We start from the raw sequence: 26,841 nt of genomic DNA, 5'->3' as shown, positions 1-26,841 counted from the left end.
AGAGTATTAGCAGAATATGAGTCTTGATGAGACTGTTTTGTGCATGGGAGGTGTATATTTGTGACTGCATAGCATGCACTCAATACATATTCACAGATCACTTCTCTAGCATCAACAGTTTAACATGTTTTAAAGGACAAGTAAATACTTTTATTCTTAAATAATTCTGTTTATCTGTGTTTCCAGCTAATTCAAAGCATCAGTGCAGTGGATCAAGATGACTCAGCAGAAGGTCATCATTTTTACTTCTCATTGGCTCAGGAGGCCACAAACGACTCAAGCTTTACTGTCAAAGATAATCAAGGTGGTGTCATTCATGAAGCTCTCTAAGACCTTTCTAAGATGTATGCTTCTAGTGATTCTCACCTCACCAATTTTAGAAAAATTTCCACTTAAATAGAAATTGTTGTTATAAGATATGAACATGTCATGAGGTGTATTTCAAAACATTAATTCAGTAATACTGAACAGTTTATTTATTTGACTTTTTCAGCCAAGTAACATAAATAGCAAAAGACAGTTTTATTTCAGGGAAAGAAAAAATGCTGAGATGAAAAATACACTGGTATTCCTTAAATTTTATTTTTCTTAATGTAAGATATGGTGGGAAATACCAACTTTCTTGTTAAAATTACCTATGTGTCTAAGAAACGAGATCACCAGAAAGAGATGATTGCTGTTAATACAAGTCTGTTACTTCATCATTTCAGTAAGACCAAAATTATAAACACTGATAAATATGAATATAATCTTATTTCCTAATATATTTTAAACTGCATACGCTGATTAATGATGACATTGTAAAATGTCTTGTATATGTATTTTAATGTTATTCAGAACTGATATTGAGTGAGACTCTTACAAAGAGTGGCATAGAGGGATATCAAGCAAAACCAGTCTGAGGTGAAAACATAAGTGCAATATCTGATGGAATTGCAGGGAGGATGGCTGCTTAGAGTCAGCCTGCTGAGACTACAAAGAACTTCTTCAGAATCAGCTAAAGCACACATTACTTTTGTTGACTTTGCTAATTATCTGAATGTTCTGGCTAGGTGAATAAATCAAAGGAAATAAGTTTTGGAGAGTTCAGACTGTGTTAAATGGCAAACTACTTCTCTCAATATCTCCAAAGTTAATGTATTAATATGTGTTTCAATTCCCAGCTTCATTAACCTCTCACTCAGTTCCAGGAAGAGATAACTTGTTACAATAAGGTCAAACTTTGTACAAGCCGCGAACTGTTCCTACCTTTGCTCATTCTGCGCAAAGTCCGAGCAGAGCCACGCACAAGGCAATACATCCAGTTCCTTTTGGCAGCTATTGATGGGGAGAAAACCAACCCACCTTTTACAACATGGTAGGGTCAGTCCTTAGTCTCTCCCTTTCTGCTGCATTTCGTAGAAATGGCCGGATGAATTGGGATAGTCCTAGGCAAAACCAAAAGTGAGTCTACAGACCTGAAGCATTTTATCTCAGAGTTATCTTCTGAATTACAAACAAAACCTAGAAGAACTTAAATGTGAGGGGGTTAACTCCAGTAGACTGTTTGGATAGATGTATGATACAGATAATGGTAGAAACACTCCTTTTTTTTTTTTTTTTTTTTTCTTCTGCGTACATGTATGCACACATGCAGTACTTCACCCTGCCATGATAAAAAATTCTGATGTAAATATTTATCGATGTTTCTTCTTTCCATTATACACAGATTTGGACATGGCTAATTTGTTTTGCAGCGGGCTAAATTTCAGATTTCAGTTAGTTGATATGAAGCAGAAGCTCAACTTATGCTGCTTACTGGGTTTTGTACAGAACTGCTTTCTAAACACTAATAGTTAAATGAAAAGCAAGGGGAGAGCCTCTAGCAACTTTTCCCTAATTTAGACAGTAGGAGCTCAGCGAGCTCTCGTTTTTGAGTCAGGGAAAGAAATAGAAGAACTACTTTAGTGGATTTTTTCCTTTCTTTCTCTTCTTTCCCTTGCCACTTGCTTTCTCTGTGTGCTGCCAGACACATTTTTGAAGCCTTTTGATTGGTAAACTGTCTATATTTCATCTGTGAACTGCTGGATTGGCAGCAGCTGGTTACATGGAACCATTTTAAGAACCAATTAGTTAGTCTGAGCAGGTGTCAGGTACTGAACACGGTGGGATTTTTTTTAGCTCTGAACATTAAAAACAGAGCTCCTAGGTCAAATTTTATTATTGCCCCTGGAATACATATGTCAAAAATAAATGCAATTATTCACGATTGACACAAAACCCCCACCACATGCCAATGTCTGGTTTTACTTCTTTAACTTTGTTAATATGTAGCTTTGCACAGTACCATTGTTTTTGAATAGGTCAGATTCCACTGGAGTTTTATTGTTGTTGTTAAAAAGTGATAAAAGCGTATCATGCATAATGATTTATCTTCTAGACAACACAGCTGGAATTTTCACAGCAAAAAGTGGCTTCAGGAGGCAAGAGCAGTTTTATTACTACTTGCCAATCTTAATTCTGGATAATGGAACCCCACCACTGACGAGCACAAACACTCTCACTATCACTGTCTGCGACTGTGACACCGAAGTTAACATCCTCTACTGTCGATATGGAGCTTTCATGTATGCCATGGGACTTAGCACTGAAGCCTTAATTGCTGTTTTGGCTTGCATACTAATACTCCTAGGTAAGTATGAGTAAGGAGAAATTACTTTGTTTCCTTTTACAGTAGGCTTGATTAAGTGACAAAGATGTTCCCTTGACTGGAAGCCTGGAAGTACTGTGCTATTGAGAAAAAATGCAATAAGGCAAATGTTTAAATGTTTCATTTCTTTTCTGTTTTCTCAACTAGAATTCCTCATACACCACCACCCCACCACCCCCCCACACACCAGTTTTCAGTAAAATTTGAATTCTGACACAATGTCCTAATAGTTGGTTTCGGTTGACTTGTAGTCCTACTTGTCTGTATTGGTCCAAAGTCTGTACTGAGCCCAGATAAAGCTGAAGACAGCATAACGCAAGGAAATTGGCTAGTATAAGAATATATTAGAAGGAGTAGTACCCTACTTATTCTGCCTTAGGTATGCCAAATGTACAGCTAAGATCAATACAAAATAATAAAAGAAAAAGAGAATTCGATACTCTCAGAAAGCAACTCCAGAAACAAACAGGAAATTTCTCTGTCAATTAATAAGGTTACATCTTCGGACCGCCTTTTCTCCAAATGTTGGGCATCTCCTTTTCCCCCTCATGGGACACCAAATTAACCTCCATTATATTTGATAGCTTGTGGATGAGAAAAGTGGTTCTGAGAGTGGTTTAAATGCATAGGAGTTGTGCTCGTACCTCCTCAAAGGGTCATGCACAGCTGGCACACGATGCTCAAAACCGCACCAGTCACCCATGGCTGGCTGTTCCTGCACTGCATGGGTCTGTGGCTGCTGCAAGACATGTTGGGGTGACAGCACCCAGGGAAACAACTTTTCACTTGGTGAAGCATGCAGCTATCGCTGCTACAATGCGTTTCCTTTTTTTTTTCAGCAAAAGGATATTCCTGCAGTGTTCGATGAGTGATTTGATGACACTGACACATTATAACAGCAGGCACACTGTACTAATCATTCCCCAAAGGCTAAATATCCATTGTGAAACTCCATACCTGTCTGAGTTAGTGAGGTTAAGGTATGGTAGCTTCTGAGGCCAGGAAGGAAAGCGAAGTGATAGAGTCGGGTAGGTTTGTTTTCCAAAGCAAAGTGACTGACATTACAGCTTGGTCACTGATGATGGTCATGGGCCTCAAGACCAAATTCAAGCTGTTGCCAACAAAGCAACAGGGAAAGAATTCAAAATCCCTGTTGTCAGTGTAATTATATGCCATATCCATATTATGCCTTATAGGAGTATATTTTATAAAGCGCCATATCTAAAAATGCTACCAAAAAATGATGGATTATGTTAGTAAAAATATTTTTCCGCTAATGAAACTACAAGCAAACAATTCCAAGGTAAGAAAATTAAGATAGAATCAGGATTTGACTAAGCAGTGTGATATCAAATCATCATTATAAATTGTGCAAACCTAGCATAAATTGTTTTTCAACAAAATTATAAAAGAAAAATAAAGAAAAATATAATCAGAATCAAAACAAGAAAACTGCAGCATAATATCTAGCTACACAAATACAATGTCCAGAAAGAAAGAACTAATAATAACAGAAATTGCATTGCCCTAAGAAACAAAAAATTTTACTGAAAATTATTCTCTCAATGTATTTGTTAATGAGAGCAAACCCAGTAGTAATATTTTTAAACTCCTATATTGCTGAGAGAAATACAGAAAAATTTTAAATAAACCCTTCCTTTTTTTTTTTTTTTTGCCAGATGAAGGATATCTAGGTAAAGAACATTCTTTTTTGTACCCTTATTATACAGTATGACCTCTACCAGTCTATAAATAACAGCCTACAAGACTAAGCATATCATCATTAACTACAAGAAAACTGAGGCTTGAGAATGAAGGCTTGCAGCTCTATTCCGATGCTGTAGTTTGATCTGCCCTAGTAGCAACAGAAGAGAAGAAAGACAAGTCCAGTAAAGCTAAGGGAATTATTTTGACTTTACATCAGTGAAAAAAGAAATTTAACAAGTTAAAAATCACCCATATTCTGCATTCTGTCCACAAGGTTATGGCTTATTTTCCTTAGCATAAGGAATAGAAACTGGCTCTAATTATTTCCTGTTGTACCTCTGACCTCCTGACTGAATCTCTTGGGGAGAACTTGTTGAAATTTCTCCTCAGATGGAACCCTATAGTTTAGTCCCACAGTTAAATGAGTTGTCCAGAAGCAGAATGTGTACCTGTTAATTATGAGTCAGCATCTTCATATGTCTTTGAGCTCTCAAAATTAGGTGACATGCAGGAAACTGCAGAAACAGAATGGCCTATAAAAAAATGCAGGTGTTTTTATTTATCCCTATGAAGACATTGAATAGATAGGGCAAGGATGAAAGCAATGGAAGGGTATCTCATAATTATTATGTCTAGATGTTCGTACTCTTGGCCAGACACTAGCCATTTCTTGACTCCATAGCCAAGTCTAAGGATGCGCTAGTTCCCCTACTTCGATCTCCTGGTTTCCAGCAGAGAAAACAGGAATGTACAATTGTATTTGTGGTTTCTAGACATGCCTGCCCTCCTGGAGTCACCTTATTTAAATCTGAGCTTTCCTTGTCCCAGGCAATCTTCAGTAGTGGCGCTGGAAAGCAGCCCACCTGACTCAAGTCCCTGTCTTAGACCTGGCAGTCAGTGTGAGCTTACAGGAAGACCAGTCTGCATTTCAAATTTTCTTTGTCGCAGGATATCTGAGCCTGGTCACTTTGTGTTAGGCACTTAAGGGAATGAGGATCAGGCAAACTGTGTCACTGCATTATCCAGGCCGTCAGTGGAATTATTCATCAAGGTCCTCATCAAGGTTTATTCCATCCAAGGCAATAAACCTTCGGTGTCCACTGGGCCTATGTATATCACAAAAGTCAAAGCAGGGATATCAATAAATACATTAATCAGAAGGAAAAATAAACTAATCTACCACGCTCTTTACAGACACACATATTTTAAATGCATTAAATACTTTTGTGATTATTTAAAATGAAATAATAAAAGGTTCGATACAGAATATGTTTGCCACTTATATCTGAAACATAAAGATTCATTTTTTTTTTCCATTTTCCTGTATCATCATGTGGACAATTAGAAGAGTTCACCATGCAAAGTGTTTGGAGAGTTGAAACTATCTGGGGTTTGTAAATATGTAATAACGTTGTAGAAATTCTTGTTTCCCATGCTTTCAAGTTTAGTGCTGGTATCTCCCAATGAAATGAGATAGTATACAGTAAATATGTAGAAATAAAGAACTACTTCATGTCCCTCATATCTCTAAGTGAGGTAAAATCCTGCCGTTGTTGGTAGCTGTATCATGTTATCTCCTGAGTAAAAAACTACAGTCCACAAACTACTTACTTATTAAATAGAACTGCAGTAAGATTTAGTTAAAAACTGAAATCATTAATCTCTGGGAAAGTCATAGACTATTTCAAAGGGATCATTCAGCTAAAAATGAAATTAGGCAGGATTAAAAAATAATCCTTTAAAATAAAATTTAAAAAGACTTTCACATATGAGAGAAACAAGCTGCTCTGATTCATAGGCCTTGGTAGTAAGTACTGCTACAACATCACACAAAATTTAGTGATAGTCTTCAAATTTCCAAACCAGCATAACCGAAATAATTGAACCACACCCCACATAGTCTATAGAACTGAATGATTTAACCAGCTGAGGAGGATATCTCACTCATTGCCTCATTTTTCATTTGATCTTTCTGGGACTTTGATCTGAGAGAGAGAGAGAGAGATTATGAATTTAAATTCTGAATATGAAATTGATATATTATGTGATAAACCAAAGCAGTTTCAAAAAGCATAACCTATGTTTCCATCAGTTTCAAACTCCTGTCTACCAAAAGAACTGCTCCATTTCATTCACCTATAAGTCCCTTTGTAGCCATTTTCTCACCACATACTATGCTCATCTCAAAACCATAAAATCCATAAAAATTACAGCTCTATAAATTTGTTAAGATAGCTTCGCTTTGCAATGGCATTGATATTAAGAAACGCTACCATTTCTTTCTTTCCAAGTACATTCAAAGTGTCTTGTTCTGTTTATTTTTTCCCTTGTGTTTGGTTTCGTTTTTGTTTGTTTGTTTGTTTGTTTGTTTTTGGTCAGTGTTCTTTCTGGCAATTGTAGCCATAAGGCAGCAGAGGAAGAAGTCTCCCTTTTCTGAGAAAATGGAAGAATTCAGAGAGAACATTGTCAGGTATGACGATGAAGGAGGTGGTGAGGAGGACACAGAAGCCTTTGATATTTCAGCACTGAGGACCCGCACTGTCATGCGAACGCAGAAACCTCGGAAGAAGGTCACCACAGAAATCCACAGCCTCTACAGGCAGTCTCTGCAGGTTGGCCCTGACAGCGCAATCTTCAGGCAATTCATTTCAGAAAAGCTTGAAGAAGCAAATACAGATCCTAGTGCTCCTCCATACGACTCACTTCAGACCTATGCATTTGAGGGCACCGGCTCTTTGGCAGGATCCCTCAGCTCTTTAGGTTCAAACGTGTCAGACGTGGATCAGAGTTATGACTACCTTGCAGACTGGGGACCTCACTTTAAACAGCTTGCAGGCATGTACGCTTCCCATAGAAGTGTGCGGGATTAGTTACTCTTTGGTTGTTTTGTTTTCCTAAATCTCGGCAACCAAAACCAACTGTGGATTTTTGAAAAGGAGATCATCCCACATTTAAGCATGAAAAATAAAAGCCCAAGGGTTTGTTTTTTGGGGTTTTGTTGTTGTGGTGGTGGTTTTGTGGTTTGTTTTGTTTTGTTTTTTTTTCTGGAAAGTGGATGTAGAGATCTTTTGAAAACTCACATCAGGCATGTCATGAGGTGAGGGGATGGAGACTCCTGTTTGAAAATGCTATGGCTATTTAGGTGCCTGAATGCAAACTGCTGCTTTGAATGTCTAGGCCCCCTTCTGGAGATTGAAAACCTGGGTTCTGCAAGTACAGAGTAGAAGCCATAAACAGATATTGTAAATAATCTGTCATCCATAAGCTTTAAACCGTTTCCAAAGTTAAGACAGACTTTTGTTGTTGCAGTTGAATATATTCATTAACCAAAGTTAAACATGCATATTTGTGTAATTCTTCATTATATAAATACACTTGTGTGAAAAAGTAGACCCTAGATATTCTAATACAATTGTCAAAAGTGCTCACAGAATCGTCTATTTATTGTTCTTAGGATGATAAAACTAAAACAAATGTCTTTTCCTATCAGTGTAAAAATAAAGACCTATTACAACATCAGCAAGTATTTGCTGCCATTTTAGATTTTAATGGAGCGATTGGAAAATGTATAAACCAATACTTTATTAGCAAATAAGATGATAGAAGAAAAGAAATCAGTTCAAGTTAGAATCAATATTTAACGTAAATACTGCAATCGACCACATTATATATTACTGTACTTAGAACAAAATGCTATCCAAATACAGGCATTTTTCCTTTTATTAAGAGTTTAAAGGATGACTGATTTACAAGCACAGATTTATTTTTTTATTATGGAATATAAAATTATCTGCAGTAGTCACTTTTATTATAACAATATTAAGAATCTTTAAAATGCTAAGCTGATGGTTATAAAACTTTATGTATAACATTAGATAATAAGATAATAAAATGCTTTAATGTTAATCCACTTCTAAAAATGATGCTGAATCATTCTGTGAGACTCTAGTCAGACTTCAAAATTAATTTCCCACTGTATTATTTCCAAACATTCCATAATGAATATAAAGTTGTCTCAGAATATTTTTTTACCCTTACTTATACTACTACCCAGCAGCAATTTTGGATCTGAGGGTCATCAAATGTGTTCAAAATGATCCGTCTGGAAAGAGCAACCTGCCTAGTTTTTATTCACCTCTCTTCCATTAGGTACTTATTTTACAGAAATTACATCATATAATCAACTCATACATTTCCACAGCTAAAAGCTAGCATCAGGATAAAGAAAATTATATAACATGTTTCTTCCCCCCATCCCGCCACCCTTTTTTTTTTAATAAGATTTGAGGTAAGCGCTACTGAATTACTGAGAGCAAGGCAGAGCTCATGCAAGGAAAAAATAATAATAAAAAAACCCCCAACAAACAAAAAAGGCATGTAACATACAAGCTCTGCAATGTTTGCTACAATTGCTGTTCACTGAAGAAAACCAAGGCATGTAGGCTTAGTGGAAAGGTGCCAGTGCAGAGTTTAAATTCCTGTCAGCTAAAAATAAAACATGTGGAGGAGTTTGAAAACCAGGAGAGAATTCCAGTGTGAGGTCTGGTAAGGGCAGAAACATTATTCATGATATTCATAGCTGGAAAAATACAGGGGGGTCATCCGACCAGGGGCAGATGAAGCAGCATCTGCTTCATAAGGAGAAACTGGTTCTTGCCGGTCTCGTGCCAGGACACCAGTATGAATGAGCAGCTACAAAACAGCTTTAAAAGATGCACAAGTATAAAACATTGTATTAATGACTCTAACATTTGTGTTCAACAGCTCTCAAACAGATGTGACAAAACTTTTATTTAAGATAATATTGTACATATTAGTAACTTACTTCATGGAGAGGAATAAAGAGAGAACAACTGTACGTGCACCAGTTGTCGGCGATGGTGAAAAGTGCATTTTTAGGATTAGGTCTATAGATTTATGCGGGTTATATCCTAAACAAATCCTTGTTCCACAGATGGTCCCAGTGACATTAATAGAATTCCTCGTGCTTTCAGGTTGTATTTAGTACAAAAAGGATAACAGTGTCTGATCCTTTCTCAATCCAGAGATTTTGTCCATTTATGTTGGGCAATAGCCTTGAACACTCAACAGTATTTGCACTTATATTGTAATTTCCTCTTTTTACTGTAAGGATCTTTAACAATAAATAATTTTTGTACCAAGTGCATACCACTGTCACGTAATTTTTGCAACCAATGTATGCCATCGTCAGTAACTTCTACGTGAAAGAAAACAACGGCCTACAATGGATCTTAAACGATCTTTGCCTGAAAAGGCATAAGACCGTGTTTGCACAGAGGAGAAAAGGAGTGGTTTGCTCCGAAGTAAGAAGTTATTCCTAGTTGTTACTGGGCCACATCTTATTATCCTGGTACTCAGTCTAAGTCAAACCTGTCAATTTATTTCCACGTGTGAGAAAAGAATGATGGAACTGACCTAGTAACTTCATGCTTCTTTTAATATACTGTAATTAATTTAGCTGAACAATGTCTGCAAAAAATAGAAGTGTCTGCTTATTTGAAGGAAGTAAACATTCTGAGGAAGCCAAAATTAAACACATAAGAGATATCACAATAATTAATAGTATGAAATTAATAAAGGATAAGTTATAAGCCAAAGTTCCTGATGATAAGATCTGTTAAACTGTGGAATGGTTTTCCCAAGAGAATCCTCCATTACCTTTATGTCTCAAAATTCATTAGTAGCTAGGATTAGCTATGCTATTGGCTGAAGTGAAGAGTGCAAGTATGGTACCAGAGGGTAAATATATATTCAGCTGTTCAAGACATGCCTGAAGGAAGATAAGGAAGATTTATTGACTGGAGAAAGGAAGTAGGATCATACACACTGCATTTCTGTATGAATGCTTTGAAGAGATGTTCCTGTATATTTCTTTTTCTGTAACATGGTAATGAGACAGGTTAAGAACTGGTGAAATAGCTGACAATAGGTTGGCTTCCTGTTTCAGTCCTCACTCGTAGGGATTCACAGTGCTGTGGTTTTGGTTTTATTATTTGAAAGCCAAGGAAATGAAGACTGCATATATTAATAAATGCTTAATATTTAGATGTTTGAAGTTAAAAACCAAAAGAACAAAAACATTTGATAGCACAATCAAGCTTCGGAATCATTGTTCTGACTGGAGAAGGGTATTTTGTTAATCGATTCACCGAAAATAAAATGTTTTCATTTGATTTTCATTTTGTATATCATGATGTATGGTTTTTATTATCATAACACTGCGAAGCAATCCTGCTTGCCACTGAGGATAATCTTAGCTTTTAATTCACATAATTTTCCTACTGCAATTTCTCACAGATACTGTCATTACACTTCTAGCTTTGCTTTCAAAATTTGCATTGGAAATGTGGTTGTTTTAACACTCATTCTTAACTGTATGGGGTAACCCTGTCAGATGAGAGTAAAATATTTTTTAAAAGACAGTGTGCATTTTATGCTTCAAAGTCAGATCTAATATATGCTCTCTGAGGAGTAGATGTTGAAGGAGATTATGTGATTTTACATTCTGGCAAAGAATACATTTTACCCTTGATCCAGAATATGAACAAAGCGAATAGAAGTTTTATAAAAAAAGCCCTCAGTAGCTATTAGTAAAGTCTGTAAGATTTCTCTACCAGAAAATTGGTAAACCTATATTTTATGAAGAAAAATAGAGTGGTTTACTGTTTATTAAAAAGTTGACACATTTTACAACAGTAATTTGGATGGTCTCAGAAAAAAATTTGGATTTATTCAGAAAAAAATTTTCTTCATACCTGGGTCTATATAAGCCTTATGTTTCATACACACAGTCCAAGGAACAGTAAGATTTAACTATAGTGCACAGAAGGATAAAACATACGTACAGAGAGACTGCTTAGTTCATTATGAAACACTTTACCTACAGCAAATAGATAATAGCAATAGTCAGAAATATGCATAAGACTCAAGAGGATATCTGCCAGCAAAGGCAGTTAGATATATGGCACTAAGAGCAAATATTAATAAATAGAATTAGAAATCATCACTACTTCACAAAACTCTCCAACAGCAGAAATCAGAACAGGATATCAATGGCTTTTAGTTCCCCGAACATCTTAATTCTGATTTAGGTAATGCTTTAATAATACTAAAGTTTATAACTTAAACAATATTCCACATATGAAGGTACAAATATGAATGTTTTGTAGAGAAACAATAACATCTGCATGCATATATCTGACCAAAGAAAACAACAAAAGTTATTGGATTAGAGCTTAAAAGGATGCAAACCTACCCACAAATATATGATGCCTCCCTTCTGATACTGTTATGAGTAAATTAATCTCTGTCATCATAAATTCCTCTGAAAAGAGACTTTATAAAGAGCATCTTGGACATCTGGAAGCTGGAGCTGGAAACAAGAATTTTTTATATGCTGATTCTGTATGTTGGACTTAAAATGTCAAAAATAGCCCCCATTATTAATAGTGAGGATACCTGAGATACAAGCAAGAACAGGATAGCCGTGAAGACTAGAGAATATAAAATGGATAAAAAATAAGAGCAACAATAAAGATCATCTATTCTGGAAACAGCTCTTTAAAAAAACCCCTGCTATTATGGTGGGCACTTATTCAGTGGAGTAATTAAACAGGACAAGGATATTCTAGCTGCTAAAATAACTATGAACTGCCAACAAGATTCAGCCCAGAAAAGCCAAAAAACCCCAAACAAATATGAACCAAAGCTGTACTAGACAATACAGTAGACAAAAGAAAATGCTGACCATGAAATTAGATTGAGATTTGATTACCTAGCTATTTAATTACTTGTTGGCTCATTCTTTTTTGTCAGACTCTGACCAGCCATACTAATATTGTTTCTGCAAGTCACACACTCATTTAAACAATAATTTAAACAGTAATCCAAAGGTAGTTCCAATATTAATTATTATTAAAGCATTTTCATAGGACAAAGTCTTGTTACTAATTTATTATTTATTCTATACATACAATCTCTTTTCAACAGTCTAATTCAATATGCACACATTTCATTATATATGCAGCGAACCTCACTTCTTTGGTTGGAAATGCCAATTTACTTACTTATAAATTCAAAATATCATTACAATGACTTTACAAATATTTTATGAGAATTCTTAAAGATTACAAGTCTTCATCCAGGTTTTTGTTGTCAAAGCAGCTTATTCTCACAAAAATATTACCCTGCTTTTGCCATCACTGAATATAAAAACATCCCAGTTAGCTTCTAAGAGCATTTGCATCCACTGCAGTTCATCTCACCCAACCTTAACCACCTAAAAATTAGTGTATGTTATTCAACTTCTTTCTGATTCTGTGTTGCCACTCCCTCAGACATCCCAGAAATTCAGGGCAGGCTAGACACTCTTCAGTACTGCAAAATGAGAGAGGCATCCTTTCTCATGGGACTGTCTTAGACTTGGTAGACCTTCCACAGCAAAGAACTCCTGCTAATACGCCTCCTTCGTGTCACTGAGAACTTTAACCTGCACATGAATCACCCTCAAAGCTTCATCTGCTTTCCCCAACCTGATAGGGGTATAAGGATTCCACTTTTTCTTCTTTTCTTCACGTACAGTCGGGTTTTAAAAACCTAATAAATACTTTTCTTTAACAATAGTTCCTGTCAGTCTTGAATGATTATTATTGCTTTATATTAATCTACTAGCAGCTAAAGGTTTCCAAGTCAGTTCCTTGTGGAGATAGCTATTCACAATCACAAATTTCAGAGAAAGACATGAAATCAAGGTCAAGGGAGGTCAAATGATTCATGTTGCTGGTCAGCTCCTGAGCTGGAAACAGGTTGTAGATCCTGAAATATTTAGTCCACTGCCAGGCTACTTGGACTACAATTAATTTTTTGCAGCTCTGCTTGTGCTTTCTTGGTGAATAATAAAGTCATTTAAAATAAACATGCTATGTTCACCTGAGTTGCTCTGTTCTAGTTTTGTAGGTCACTTTGAACAACTTTTTGCATGTGACCATTGTCAAACCAGATGAAAGTAATGTAACTGCTAGTCTCTTGTCTATGACACTTTTTCCCAATGTAAACTAGACCATAAGTGCATGAGTGGCTTTTTAAAAAAAAAAAAAAAGAAAGCAAATTAAGGGTACGGCTCAAGAAAACAAAGGAAACACTTTATCTTGCCTTCTCCCTGATATATAACTTATCTAGATCTACCTTTGCCTTCTTGTGCCTTAAAAGAAACAAACATAGGTCTCTCACAGTATTCCTTTTTCTATAGGAACTTCATAAATAACAGTCTATGTCCTGGTTTCAGCTGGGATAGAGTTAATTTTCTTTCTAGTAGCTGGTATAGTGCTGTGTTTTGGATTTAGGATGAGAATAACATTGATAACACACTGATGTTTTTAGTTGTTGCCAAGCAGTCAAGGAAATTTCTTGTCGTACTGCCCTGCCAACAAGAAGGTGGGAGGCACCCAAGAAGCTGGGAAGGGACACAGCCAAGACTGTTGGCTCAAATTGGCCAAAGTGATATTCCATATCATATGACATCATGCTCCATATATAACTGCTGGGGTGGGCTGGGAGGCAGTTCAGCTCGAGAACTAGCTGAGTATCAGCTTCAGTTGGTGAGCAATTGTGCTATGCATCATCTATTTTGTATATTCTATTATTATCATTATTGTTATTATTACTGTCTTCCTTTTCTGTCCTATTGAGCTACCTTTATCTCAACCCACAAGTTTTACCTTTTTTTTTTTTTTCTTTTTGATTCTCTCCCACATTCCACTGGGGAAGGAGGGGTGAGCAAACAGTGATTGTTTTGGCTGCCTGCTGGGTTAAACCATGACAGTCTATGACTAAGATACACAGTTAATTGTGGAAAAGCAAAATGAAACAAGATAAAAGAGAGTTGAAATGTTTAAGGAAATCACCATTGACATGTTACAACGCAGCCAAGTTGCAGAGTAGGTTGCTTGAACATCCACCAACTTGTTAGACACAATGTCTTGTTATAGAGAAAGTTATATTCAAAGGCAAGAAATTACCGTTGGTCTCATTAAAGTTATTATTAGTCCAGCTGTTAAAACTCATAGTTCAAATTATATACACTTAAAGTGATATATAATGAAACTTTTGCCTCTCTACTCTTTTTTTTTTTTCTGGTTTTATGCTCATACTCCTAAGGCTTCAATCTGGAGCAGGAGGAATGCTACCACAAGTCATCAGTATCATTAGTCATTTGCCAGAAAGAATGCAACACTGATGTTGATCATGTCTTACTACTTACTGCAACATTTGCTTAGGGGCATTTTTACATGTTTGCTAACATTCTTTACGCAATCTTTCTTCACTGGTCTACAAGTCTGAATATACTTTATATGGTCTGTTTTACATAGGCTGAATACTTCTTTGTTCTAAAGCTCATTTTACCCAGCTCCCAATATCATATCCCTTTGGTGATCATGAGTTAAGCATTGTTTGTACACCATGGCATCCTGTGCCAACAGTAGCATCCTGGGACAATAGTTTCAAGGTTTCTTATTGTTCTGTGCTTTTATTCTATGCTACATTTTATTCTAAGCTCATAGGTTCATTCTAGAGCAAATAACTCTTTAAAATAATTAAATACAAAAATACATAAATATATATAGTTATACCACACAATTATACAAAGCTAAGCAAAGCTAAAACAAATTAGATAACAGTCACTTGATCATTAGGTAATTTATTTTATGGTTAAACAAACTAAAACATATCTCCAGTCACACCAAGAAATGCTCAGAGAATAGCTGGCAGGTCCTGAGGCTTGTGTTATCCTGACACTAAGCCTCTTACAAACAGTGGCATTTCCATACTTACTAACTACAAGTCTACAATCCCTGGAAGGTTTTCAAAGGGAAATCACAACCAGAAACTAACAATTAACTGTCTCCTACAATTTCAAGTATTTCTGGAAGAGTAATCACCAATGAAAGGATAGGATAACCCTGACCTTTCTGTCAGTCTGAGTTACCAGAGGAAAAACAACCAACAATAGAACTAATATAATTTGTAAGCGTTTGCCAGAAATGTGTTTTCATCCTTGCTATTTCTTCAGGGTATGTTTGCAGTATGACATTCCTGACTGTTCACCACATGTTTTGGTTTGCAGATCCTTGCCCTCAGCTGAAAAGTTCCTCAGCCTTCTATTGTATAACTGTTCCTATGTGCTAGATGGTTCAGATTGACTAAAAAAATCCAACCAACCGACAACCTACAAACAGTCTGCAATACTTATTGTAAAAGGATTTGTAATATTCATTTTCCACTGCTAATGGAGAGTGATAGAGACAGTGAGGACCTGATGATTGAAGAGCAAATCTAAAAAAGATCCACAAAGCAAGTGCCTCTGCTATAAACTTGCAATATTTTGGAATAGCAGAAATCCAAAGAAGAATCTACTTGGCTGATGCTTTCTTGTTTGCTTTTTTTTGCTGTCCAGAAAAAGAACTTCATAATGCAAGTAATTTTGGGAGTAATCAAAATGCACCAAACAGCTGTTGTAGCAGACCACTCTGGAAGCCCACTTCATTCCTTGGGGATGAAGCAGATCTTTGCAGGCTGTTAGTAATGTTGATATCATGGATTAGGCCTGAGTAGCAGTGTAAATGGAAAGGAATAATACTTCCAGACATTCTGAAAATTGCATCCAGTTTGTACCACTTTTCTAATCTTCCTTTGCAATTTCCAGGACATAAATTAACTGTTCCTAAAATTCCTTGTAAAATTCACACTTTTTTGGTTTACTCCAAAGATTATACAGAACAATTTTAGCTTTCCAAGTTTCTCCTCCTTATTGATTTACTGGTTTGTAGGATTCTGACAGGTGTGCACATTTTGCTCTGAGCATTGTCTTGATGTTCCTTTTTGTGTGCTTTTTTTAAAAAAAAAAAAAAAAAAAAGAGAGAGAGAAAAAAAAAAACAGAACAGGAGGGAACCAAAAACTCTGCAAGCAGATAGAAACACCACTGTGGAATGCAGTTTGAAGTACAGTCAGAAATGGACCTTACCAGGAGTTTTACAACTTAATCTGCAATAAAAGAAGAACTTGGACCTTTATTTTTCCTTTGCAGGCCACAAAATACCCTTATAGATACCTAAGAACTTTCCTGCTATTGCAGAGACCTGAGACATCAGAGATGCTTTCCATCATCTTGTTCTTTTAGTGTGGCATGTTATAGATATTTTACTGTAGCTCTTAAGCTCGCAATAGTGTGCTGGGTAGCATTTTGTAATACATACTAAGGAGCTGATAATGGGAAAGATGTTTCTAAGGTAGATATAATCAGGATGGTTACCTACAGATGATCTGATCTCATATTCCTATTGTTTTTTATCATAATTATTTTTTTTATTTTAAATAATGTGACAGTTGAAATCTGACAGTTTAAAAATGTTTAAGAATGGGTATTCCTTGTCTACAGGAATTGTTTAAGGAAAAGATAATAAAATCTTTATGCCAGTTTGTACAGAAAAAAAAAAAAACAAAGAAGACAAAGTCCTATTGGTTCTCATAGTGGACTTCAAGCACCCCAACATCTGCTTGGAGAGCAACACAGTAGGGTGCTAGCAACCCAGAAGTTTCTGGCATGCCAGGTGACAGCTATTTGATGTACAAATCAGATGTGCTGATTACAGGAGGTACTCTAACTAAAGCAGAAAAAGATCAATATGGTTGGATGGGTGGACTACAATATGGGTGAGAAACTGGCTAGAGCACTGGGCTCAATGAGTCGTGGCCTACACTTCACCAGTGTCCAGTCTAGTGGTGTTCCTTAGGGGTTGTTACTGAGCTTAGTACTGCTTATTGTCTCCAACAATTCCCTGGGCAACGTTACAAGAGGTGTTCAAATACCACTAGTAAATTGGAAGATGTAGCAGCTGTTTGATCATGGAGTTTCACATGCTAATATGATGCTCACTATCATGTCTTTTGCTTAGCTAACTCAGAAAGGAAAGCAATGTGTTAGCCCATTTAACTTTAGGGATACTTTTCCTCAAATGTAATAGTTACATCCAGAAATATTCTGGCTAGGAGAAAGGAAAGGTACACAATAAGTAGTACAACCATCTGCTTATCTAGAAAGTTGTTAGTACACAGATGAGCTCAAAGTACAGGCTTTCCGTTTGTTTTTTTTATGATTTAAGAGGTGCAAAGAACTTTTTGTTGACACTGTAATATGCATATGTAGGTAGAGAAAGCATATAAACTCTGTTTTCTTAGATAAATAACATCATCCTAAAAACAATTCTTGCTTATTTCTTTGTTTGATCACAGTTAGAAGCAACAAAACATATGAGAGTTATGCGGCTTCCTGGGAATTTAGTATTCCCAGCCATTTTTCAGAAGTTGGCGTACCCTAAAAAAAGTTAAATTGAACCCATGTATACCTGAAGGGCTTTTTGTATTCCTACCTCCTTACTGCTGTCACTCATAGTAGCTGCTGAAAGGGAACCCCTACAGCCTGTACCTTAGAGAAGAATGTGAGAGGACAAGAAAGCAAACAAAAAGCATGCAACTCAACCCCCAAATTAGAAATTAAGTCTCAAGTAATCTTTGATAACAAAAAGTAAAAAAACCCCAAACAAACAAACAAAAAAAACCCAACAAAGAAAAATATTTTACAGATCTTGAAAAGCCATTAAAAGGTAAGCTTTACAGATGAATCTGAGATACAAACATCCATTTTCTTTCCTCTGTGATTGTTTTAAAATTACACTCTACCTCTGATCCATCCTCTGAGCTTTCAAAAGTACATATGTGACAACAGTGTAAATACAGAGAAACGTCATTTTCTGATAGAACAACTATTTTCTTCAATACTATCTACACTTCAGGTTTTTAAGTTAATCTTTGAGCAGGGACACATTCCAGGCAACAGTCCAGATCAATCTGATATTATAGCTTTCAAAATCTTCCTTCTTCTGGTCTCAGATGCCTTTTTTTACTGTGCATGCTTCCTCATCAAAAAAGCTAATTATCCAATTTGCAACACACATTCTAAATCCCTACCACCTGAAACTGATAGGCTGAAGCCCCAGTGCATTCTTAACCCTATCCTATGCAAAACAAGTAGCAATAAAAAAGTGCCTGCTGATTTTCTTAGAAGGTATTTTTCTTTTTACTGAGGTAGCATTCTCAGGTTGGGGCAATCAATCATCCATACAGTGAGAAACCATATTAGAAAAGTCCTTAAAATTATGTCATTGTGGGAATACTTATGGTGAGTTTTCTAATGTATGAAGCTATTTTCTGGTGGTAATGTTTCATGCAGGTTTGCTTAGACTAATGGATGGCGGGGGGGGGGGGATCACTAAACAGTTGTACTGCTAGAAATTCTGAGTGTCTGTAGAAGCACGTGGGCTCATTAAGACCATACTAATATGCTTTAACACAGAGCGGTTTTATAGCCTCTTGTACTATTGAAACAATTCTGAAAATGTTTGCCCAATACTTTTACATTAATGTTATTCTGTATTGCTGGAGTAACCTAAAAACTTTGTTAAGAACCTTATCAGTTGTCTGTTGGGTTCCTGTACCTCATTGCAAAAACTCTTGGGTTTTGAACCACTACATATTCATTGTTGCAGTATGCTATTTGCACTATTGATAGCTCTCATCTACTGAACTAGTTTTGCAAAGTTATTGAAACAATCCTAATGAACTATAGCTAGGTCTTCTGGCTTTATTTATTTATTTATTTTTCTGCTGATTGCAGAAAACAGTTTTTCATCTATTTAAGCAGTGATTTTTTTACTGCTTTACAAGAGACCTGAAGAGCCAGTGCTTACTGAGAATTACTGCACAAGCAGCTTCCACTAAGTAGGTGATTATATATATCCTTTCATGCTCCTATATTAACTTAAATGCTGATTATTGTGGTTCTCTTTCATTTTCTTTTTCCTTTTTTTTTTTTTAACTTAAAATGGTTCATATGGGTTCAAGTCTCAGCATGTAAAGCATAGATGTGCTACTGTAGGGTCTACTTCATATACCACAGAGCTTATTCAGTGGCAGCAGGATGGGAATTTTAATTCTAGGTTTTAATAAGTTTATGTCAGTTATCAGTTGAACACTTTGGGTAGAAATACACTATTCTTATATGAAATGGCTTTATTCTATATCCTCTTTTTTTTTTTCCAGCTTCTCATAAACCAATTCTGCAAATAATTCTTATTCTTTCTTAAAGGATTAATTTCAAAATAGACTCGCACAAGGCTTTCAATCTTTAATATTTCACAGTTATTTTCCTTTCCAAGTGATTTTTCTGTTGAATCACACATAACTGTTAATGCAGCATCCACTGTTAAACAAATCAGCATTGTTTGTAGCTTACCTATATGGGTGCAGCTGGGGGGAAAGAGGAGAAAAAAGGTAAATAACAGGGACCTAAATGTTACCAAAGGTCTTGTCACAGTTTTGGGCAATGATTGGCTTAAAGCCTGTTATTGACTTAGAAATAAGAACAATCATGCTCAGAAAATATCCACCTATACAGTTCTAAGGGTTGACTTTTGAATCTCAAGCTGACCAGCCATCACCCAACAGCAGCTTGTGGCATTGAGTCTGTAAAAGGTGACTGCTTTCTGGTTATGAGATATTGATTTTATTCTTTATTTTTATTACCATTCTGTATGTGATAGGCTCAAGTACTTGATGCTTTACAGTGATACTTTTCTTGAAACAGATATGGATCCATTGTAGAGCTCTTAAGGCCTACATAATCCAAGGTACTTCCACATAGTTGTGTTATTTTGTCTTGGAAATGCCCATCAATTCAGTTTGATTACAGGATCTCACATCCTCTTTTTTTCCTCATCTATCCCATTGTAAGGGCAATGTCTATCTGCCTCATGAGCTGCTTTTACCTCCAATTACTAAAAGTATAGTAATAGTAAAACCAGCTGTAAAACAAATTGTTTGGATATTGATCCACACCCTTCAACAGCTGAAAATTATTTACTTTATTGCATACACAGACAATAAGGGCTTCAGTGTAAGGGACCAGGAAGGCTTGATGAGTTCACCAAAAATGATAAGTGTAAAAATGATAATGCAAAGTAATACCCAGTGCAGCACAAAGAGTTATGTAGCATGTTCTGCTGCAGGAGATGTTACTGGGAAGGTGGCAACAGAAGTGTATGAGCCTGCACAGGAGATGTTCTGCTCCTGTCACCCTGGTTCATGTATGTACAGATAAACAGATAGCTGCAGAGTTTCATGTGAATATTCCCACCATCCCCAGAGCTGTGCGGATGCCAGCCAGTTGTAGATATAGAAACCATATTACCATTCAAGCACAGAAATAAACCCTTATGAGCAAGAAAGTATGCTAACCTTGTCCAAACCCAGCTCTGGTATGCAGCTCCAGAATCATAACTGGCTTACATGCGGCTGCCTCGACATATTCACTACACCTGCCTGCCTGCTCCTCTCTGCAGAGAGGTGCTCTAATATTAGCCTAGTCCTGACTTATTCTGTGAGGATTATTATACTATTAGAGGTTAAATTCAAAAGAGCAGCTTCTCAGGGGAACAGGGATTAGTATTTTGTGAGTTAGCTATTCTAACAGCATCCAATAACACTGCAAATTGCAAAAGTGGACCTTCCATTATAAATCACTTGTTTTTTCAAGTGGTGCTCTGTTTTCTAATTAATTGGTCATATAAGACTTAGGGTCGGAAATTGCTGAAAATTATGGGAGAGTAGTTGAGCACTTCAAACCAGCCATGAAAGAACAAAGGTTAAAGTCTGCCTTTGAGCAGTACTCATGTCAGGCTGACTATAGACTGAAAACATTCACTTTATGAAATAAACTTCGGCTATTTTTACCTCTACTCAGAACATGGAAAGCCAGATAATTTGCTGCAGTTGAGCAGATGCTTATTTTGTTTTGTCATTATTACTGTTATAAATAAAAAGAATGAAGAATAAGCAATCCTAGCCAATGGAGAAATGTTATTGCTGTAAATGAAGAGCTTTGAAATACTGCAGAAATTGAGAAATCCAACAAAGAGAAAGCATTACTTAAAAAGATCTTTAAGAAACAAAATAAAGGAAGGATTCTTATAATTAAAAAAAAAAAAAAAGTAAGAAAAAAGAGGAAGAATAAAGGGGTTATGGACTGAGTTTTCTTTGTTTCTCCACCACAGTGGGTCTCCTGCTGTTCGGGGGCTGCAGTGGTTTCTGTAGAAGAGCCAGAGGCCGGAGAAAGGGAACTGTAAATGAAATAACCAGCCTCCCCTTAAAGGAGGCAGAGCTTAGGAGCGGCACAAAGCACCCATTTCATCCTCCTCGTTGGTAACGAGGTCAGAGCTTACACAAATGCCTTGCTCTGAGGAGTGCCGTCCATAGGGAAGTCAGATGCACGGTCCTACAGCACTAGGGGGCACACGGCGGCAACTTGTTACCAGACTCATCCTATAAAGCAATAGACCTCATAAATTAGGGATACTGGTTTGTGGGGAGGGCAAGGAAGGAGAAACCCACTTTCTGCAGCATGGGGATAAGTTTCTACATCTGTGTTCTATATGAAAAACTTTGGTTGTGTTTTCTAGTACTACAGGACTGGTTTTGGACTATTTTTTAAATACAAAGAGTTAGATTTGGGTTTTTTGCATACAGTGTTTTGTGCACTGAGAAAGGCTAGAGAACAAAAGAAGAGATTCTTTAGCCTGGTGATATCAGGATGTCTGAACACTACGTGATTTTGTGAATAAACGTCACTGCCTACACGGTGGTTTGCCTGGCTGATAGTAAGTTAGGTTTCATGATTGATCTAAAAAAGCCAAAACCTATTGCTCAAAAAGTTAAACTGATAGACAGAAAGAACATGGTTCCAGACTGAGCTGCCCTAAAGCATGAAGAGCTTTGCCTGTACTGTCTAAGGTGAATAAAAAAATTCCCAAGTATTCCAAAATGCGACGTAAGGCAATTCTGATAGAGGCTCCTATGCAGTTGGCATCTTTTCCCTTTAACCTGTTTTACAAAATTGTACATGAAGGGTCCATTGAGTCCATCAGGTTGCTTGGCTGATATCCCAGGGCAGATAGCTGGCACCAAGTAGGAATGACAAATTCTCGTTGTTCAGTATGTGACAGGATTTTTATCACCAGCTATCACAGCTGATGGCACTCGCTCATTCAGTTTCATTGAAATGACTCTTCTTTTTATTCACGTTCTTCTTGGTAAAGGTTTCTGGGGTGGGATGTTTTACAGCTATAATATCAGCTCTCTCTATATATATAATATGTATATATCTTCCTAATGAAAATTTGAGACGATTGCATGACATTGATTTGAATTTGTCAGGTATGATGGGAATACAGAATGAGCCCAGAGAAGAGCAAGCCAGTCTTAGTTTATGTTAATGGTTGTTTTGATGTGTTTCTCTTCCACTCGTTCTAAGCTTTCAAGCTTTGGCTTCAATATTAACTTCCTCCTTTATTGCTGTCTTATAATTTCAATTGGCATTGCTTGTAAAAGACATTAATATTTTTGTTCTGTTATATATTAATTTCCATCTGTAGGAAACAGCTGTCAAAGTAGCATTTTCATTTTCTTTTTAAAAAGAGAATAAATACTTAGGTTTTGTTGTTTTTTTTTTTTTTTTAAGGACAAACCATTGAAAGCACAAACATTTCAAAATTTTAAACTACATAACTGAATCTTTTTGTATTTCTGCTGGGTTGTTTAAATGTTTTTTACGTGGGTGATTGATGACAGCCAGCATGGCTTCACTAAGGGCAAATTGTGCCTGACAAATTTGGTGGCCTTCTGTGATGGGGTTACAGCATCTGTGGATAAGGGAAGGGCAGCTGACGCCATCTACCTGGACTTGTGCAAGGCATTTGACATTGTCCCACATGACATCCTTGTCTCTAAATTGGAGAGACACGGATTCGATGGATGGACCACTCGGTGGATAAGGAATTGGCTGGATGGTCGCACTCAAAGAGTTGTGGTCAATGGCTCAATGTCCAGGTGGAGAACGGTGACGAGCGGCATTCCTCAGGGGTCGGTATTGGGACCAGCACTGTTCAACATCTTTGTCAGCAACATGGACAGTGGGATCAAGTGCACCCTCAGCAAGTTTGCTGACGGCACCGAGCTGTGTGGTGTGGTCGACACGCTGGAGGGAAGGGATGCCATCCAGAGGGACCTTGACAGGCTGGAGAGGTGGGCCCATGCATACTGCATGAAGTTCAACAAGGCTCAGTGCAAGGTCCTGCATGTAGGTTGGGGCAATGCCAAGCACAACTACAGGCTGAGCGGAGAATGTATTGAGAGCAGCCCTGAGGAAAAGGACTTGGGGGTGTTGGTTGATGAAAAGCTCAGCATGAGCCGGCAGTGTGCGCTTGCAGCCCAGAAAGCCAACCGTGTCCTGGGCTGCATCAAAACAGTGTGACCAGCAGCAGGTCAAGGGAAGTGATTCTACCCCTCTACTCTGCTCTTGTGAGACCCCACCTGGAGTACTGCGTCCAGCTCTGGGGACCACAACATAAGAAGGACATGGAGCTGTCGGAGCAAGTCCAGAGGAGGGCCATGAAGATGATTGGAGGGCAGGAGCACCTCTCCTATGAAGACAGACTGAGAGAGTTGGTTTTCTTTGGCCTGGAGAAGAGAAGGCTCTAGGGACACCTTATAGCAGCCTTCCAGTACCTGGAGGACACCTACAAGAAAGCTGGAGAGAGACTGTTTACAAGGACATGTAGTGACAGGACAATGCGTAATAGCTTTAAACTGAAAGAGGATAGATTTAGATTAGATATGAGGAAAAAATTCTTTACTGTGATGGTGGTGAGACACTGGAAGAGGTTTCCCAGAGAAGTTGTGGATGTCTCCTCCCTGGAAGTGTTCAAGGCCAGGTTGGATGGGGCTTTGGGCAACCTATTCTAGTGGAGGATGTCCCTCCTGATGGCAGGCAGGTTGGAACTAGATGATCTTTGAGGTCCCTTCCAACCCAAACCATTCTATGTCCCTATGATTTCTTTTCAGAAGAATGATTGCTACGTACAGCACTCCTTATAAGGTTCATATTATTTAGCCATTGATCTAGACTGCCATATCTAGTGTTGGTAGGGGGGAAAGCTTCTAGGTTCCCCCTCCAGCTCTCCACAAGCTACCTTTAAAGATCTGCATGAAATGCTGAAAACACTCTCATTCTGTTTCACAAAACAGATATTTGAAACTGATTGTCATACAGTGCTATACTTCCACAGAATCACAGAATGGTTGCAGTCAGAAGGGATCTCAGGAGGTCATCTGGTCCTATTCCCCTGCTCAAGCACAGACACCTGGAGCTGGTTGCCCAGGAACATGTCCAGATGGCTTTTGAATATTTCCACAACCTCCCTGAGTAACCTATGCCAGTGCTTGGTCACCCTCACAGGAAAAAGTGTTTCCTGATGTTCAGAGGGAACCTCCTGTGTTTCCATTTATGCCTGTTGCCTCTGGTCCTGTCACTGGGCATCACTGAACAGAGCCTAGCTCTGTCTCCTTTACACTCTCTATTCAGGTATTTGTACACATTGATAAGATCCCCCCTCCAAGCCTTCTCTTCTCCATGCTAAACAGTCCTAATTCTCTCAGCCTTTCCGTGCAGGAGAGATGCTCCAGTCCCTTCATTGTCTTAGTGGTGATTTGTTGGACTCTTTCTGGTATGTCCATGTCCCTTTCATACTGGGGAGCCAAGATCTGGACACAGCAGTCCAGGTGTGGCTGCACCAGAGCTGAGTGGAGGGGAAGGATCACCTCCCTCCACCTGCTAGCAATACTTTGCCCCATGCAGTCTAGGATACCATTAAGCTTTTTTTTGCTTCTAGGACACATTGCTTCCTCATGCTCAACTTGGTGTCCACAAGGACACCTGGGTCCTTTTCTGCAAAGTTGCATTCCAGCTGATCAGCCCCCAGAATATACACTGGTGCTGCCAGCACGACTCCTCAGCATATACTGGGGAGGTTGTTCCTACCCAGGTACAGGACTTTGCACTTCCCTGTGCTGAACTCCATGAGATTCCTGTCAGCTGTTTGCTCCAGCCTGTTGAGACTCCTCTGGATGGCAGTACAACCCTGTGGCATATCAGCCACTCCTCCCAGCTTTATGTCATCCACAAACTTGCTGAGGGTACACTCTGCCCCATCATCCACATCATTAATGAAGATGTTGAACAGGACTGGACCCAGTATAGACCCCTGGGGTACACTGCTAGTTACTGGCCTCCAGTGAGACTTTATGCCACTGATGACCACACTCTAGGCTCAGATGTTTATTCAATTTTCAATCCACTTCACTGTCTGCTCATCTAGCCCATACTTCATCAGCTTCTCTATGAGGATCTTACAGGAGACGGTCAAAAGCCTTCTTGAAGTCTTGGTATGCAACATCCACTGCTCTCCCTTCATCTTCCAAGCCAGTCATTTCATTGATTATCAGTCAGGTCAAGCATGATTTCCCCTTTGTGAATCCTTGATGACTACTCCCAAGCACCTTCTTGTCCTTCATGTGCCTGGAAATGGTTTCCAGGATTAGTTCTTACAGGATTTTACTTTTTGTATATGCTCTATGTTCTATTGTATTTAAATGCTAATCTGACAGTAAAATCTCATACAAGTCAACTTGCAAACCTCTAGAGGAGTACTAGTGATTTTGAGACAATCTTGATTGACTTTCCTATCTATAAAACAGGGTAAAAAATATTTTACTGCTTCATATGGAAGAGAATAAGTTTATTTTAAATTGTGTCCTGAATTAGAAGTATTCTGTAAAATCTTTTTTTCTGACACATCTAGGTAAGTGGAACAACTTTATTAGTCTTACATCAATTAATTTACTGTACAATTTGACCCCAGAATATGTTAAAATAGTGCATAATATAAAAAATTAGGTATATTTAAAATACACTTTTCTGTAGCTGCTAGATTGTATAAGTGTCATATTCCAAGCTTAACAAAATTCTGGAAAATTATCTGGGATTTCAAAGGAAGAAGATAATTAGCTCTAACTTGGCATTCATTGAAATGTCTTTCCACTCATTTCTAAAGGCACTGATTTCATAGACTAGCTTCCAAATTCATGTTGGCAATAAATTGTTAGCACCAAATTCTAAACATGAGAACCAAATAGTGACATCACTAATGTACAGAGAAGCTGGGCAATTTCCAGTAATTTATTTACAAATTTCAGATAATTAATTTGATGGATGGCTTGTCAGTGTTCACTATTCATATAAAATACTGGCTTCTATTAAAATTGTCTATTTTGGAGTGCTTCATTTTTTTGTCTATGCACCATCATAAATAACAAGGGCAGAGAGAGGTTTTTCTGGGAGGAGGTGGGTGGGTTTTGTTGTTTGGTTTTTTTTTTTTTCTCTTCTGGCTTCCAATAAATAACATCTGACACTTGCAAGGAG

General features: G+C 37.5%; 1 protein-coding gene across 3 annotated transcripts in view; it reads left to right on the top strand.

The window, feature by feature from the left end:
* The window catches only part of LOC129203336 (cadherin-19-like), a 69,760-nt gene extending 59,244 nt beyond the window's left edge, over nucleotides 1-10,516 (top strand). For 2 of the 3 annotated variants that reach the window (XM_054817702.1, XM_054817703.1), the window contains 3 exons: nucleotides 187-304; nucleotides 2,420-2,671; nucleotides 6,776-10,516. In XM_054817702.1, the coding sequence (XP_054673677.1) occupies nucleotides 187-304; nucleotides 2,420-2,671; nucleotides 6,776-7,266 (861 nt within the window). In that variant the 3' untranslated portion in view covers nucleotides 7,267-10,516. Of the gene's footprint in view, nucleotides 1-186; nucleotides 305-916; nucleotides 1,358-2,419; nucleotides 2,672-6,775 lie in introns of those variants that run through there. The other variant, XM_054817704.1, reaches the window with a different exon arrangement.
* The last annotated feature ends 16,325 nt before the right edge of the window (nucleotides 10,517-26,841 follow it).

This window comes from Grus americana, chromosome 2 (assembly GCF_028858705.1).
Source record: "Grus americana isolate bGruAme1 chromosome 2, bGruAme1.mat, whole genome shotgun sequence".
Lineage (NCBI taxonomy): Eukaryota > Metazoa > Chordata > Aves > Gruiformes > Gruidae > Grus > Grus americana.
The sequence above is the reverse complement of the archived record's forward strand: the minus strand, read 5'-3'. Positions and strand labels throughout refer to the sequence as shown.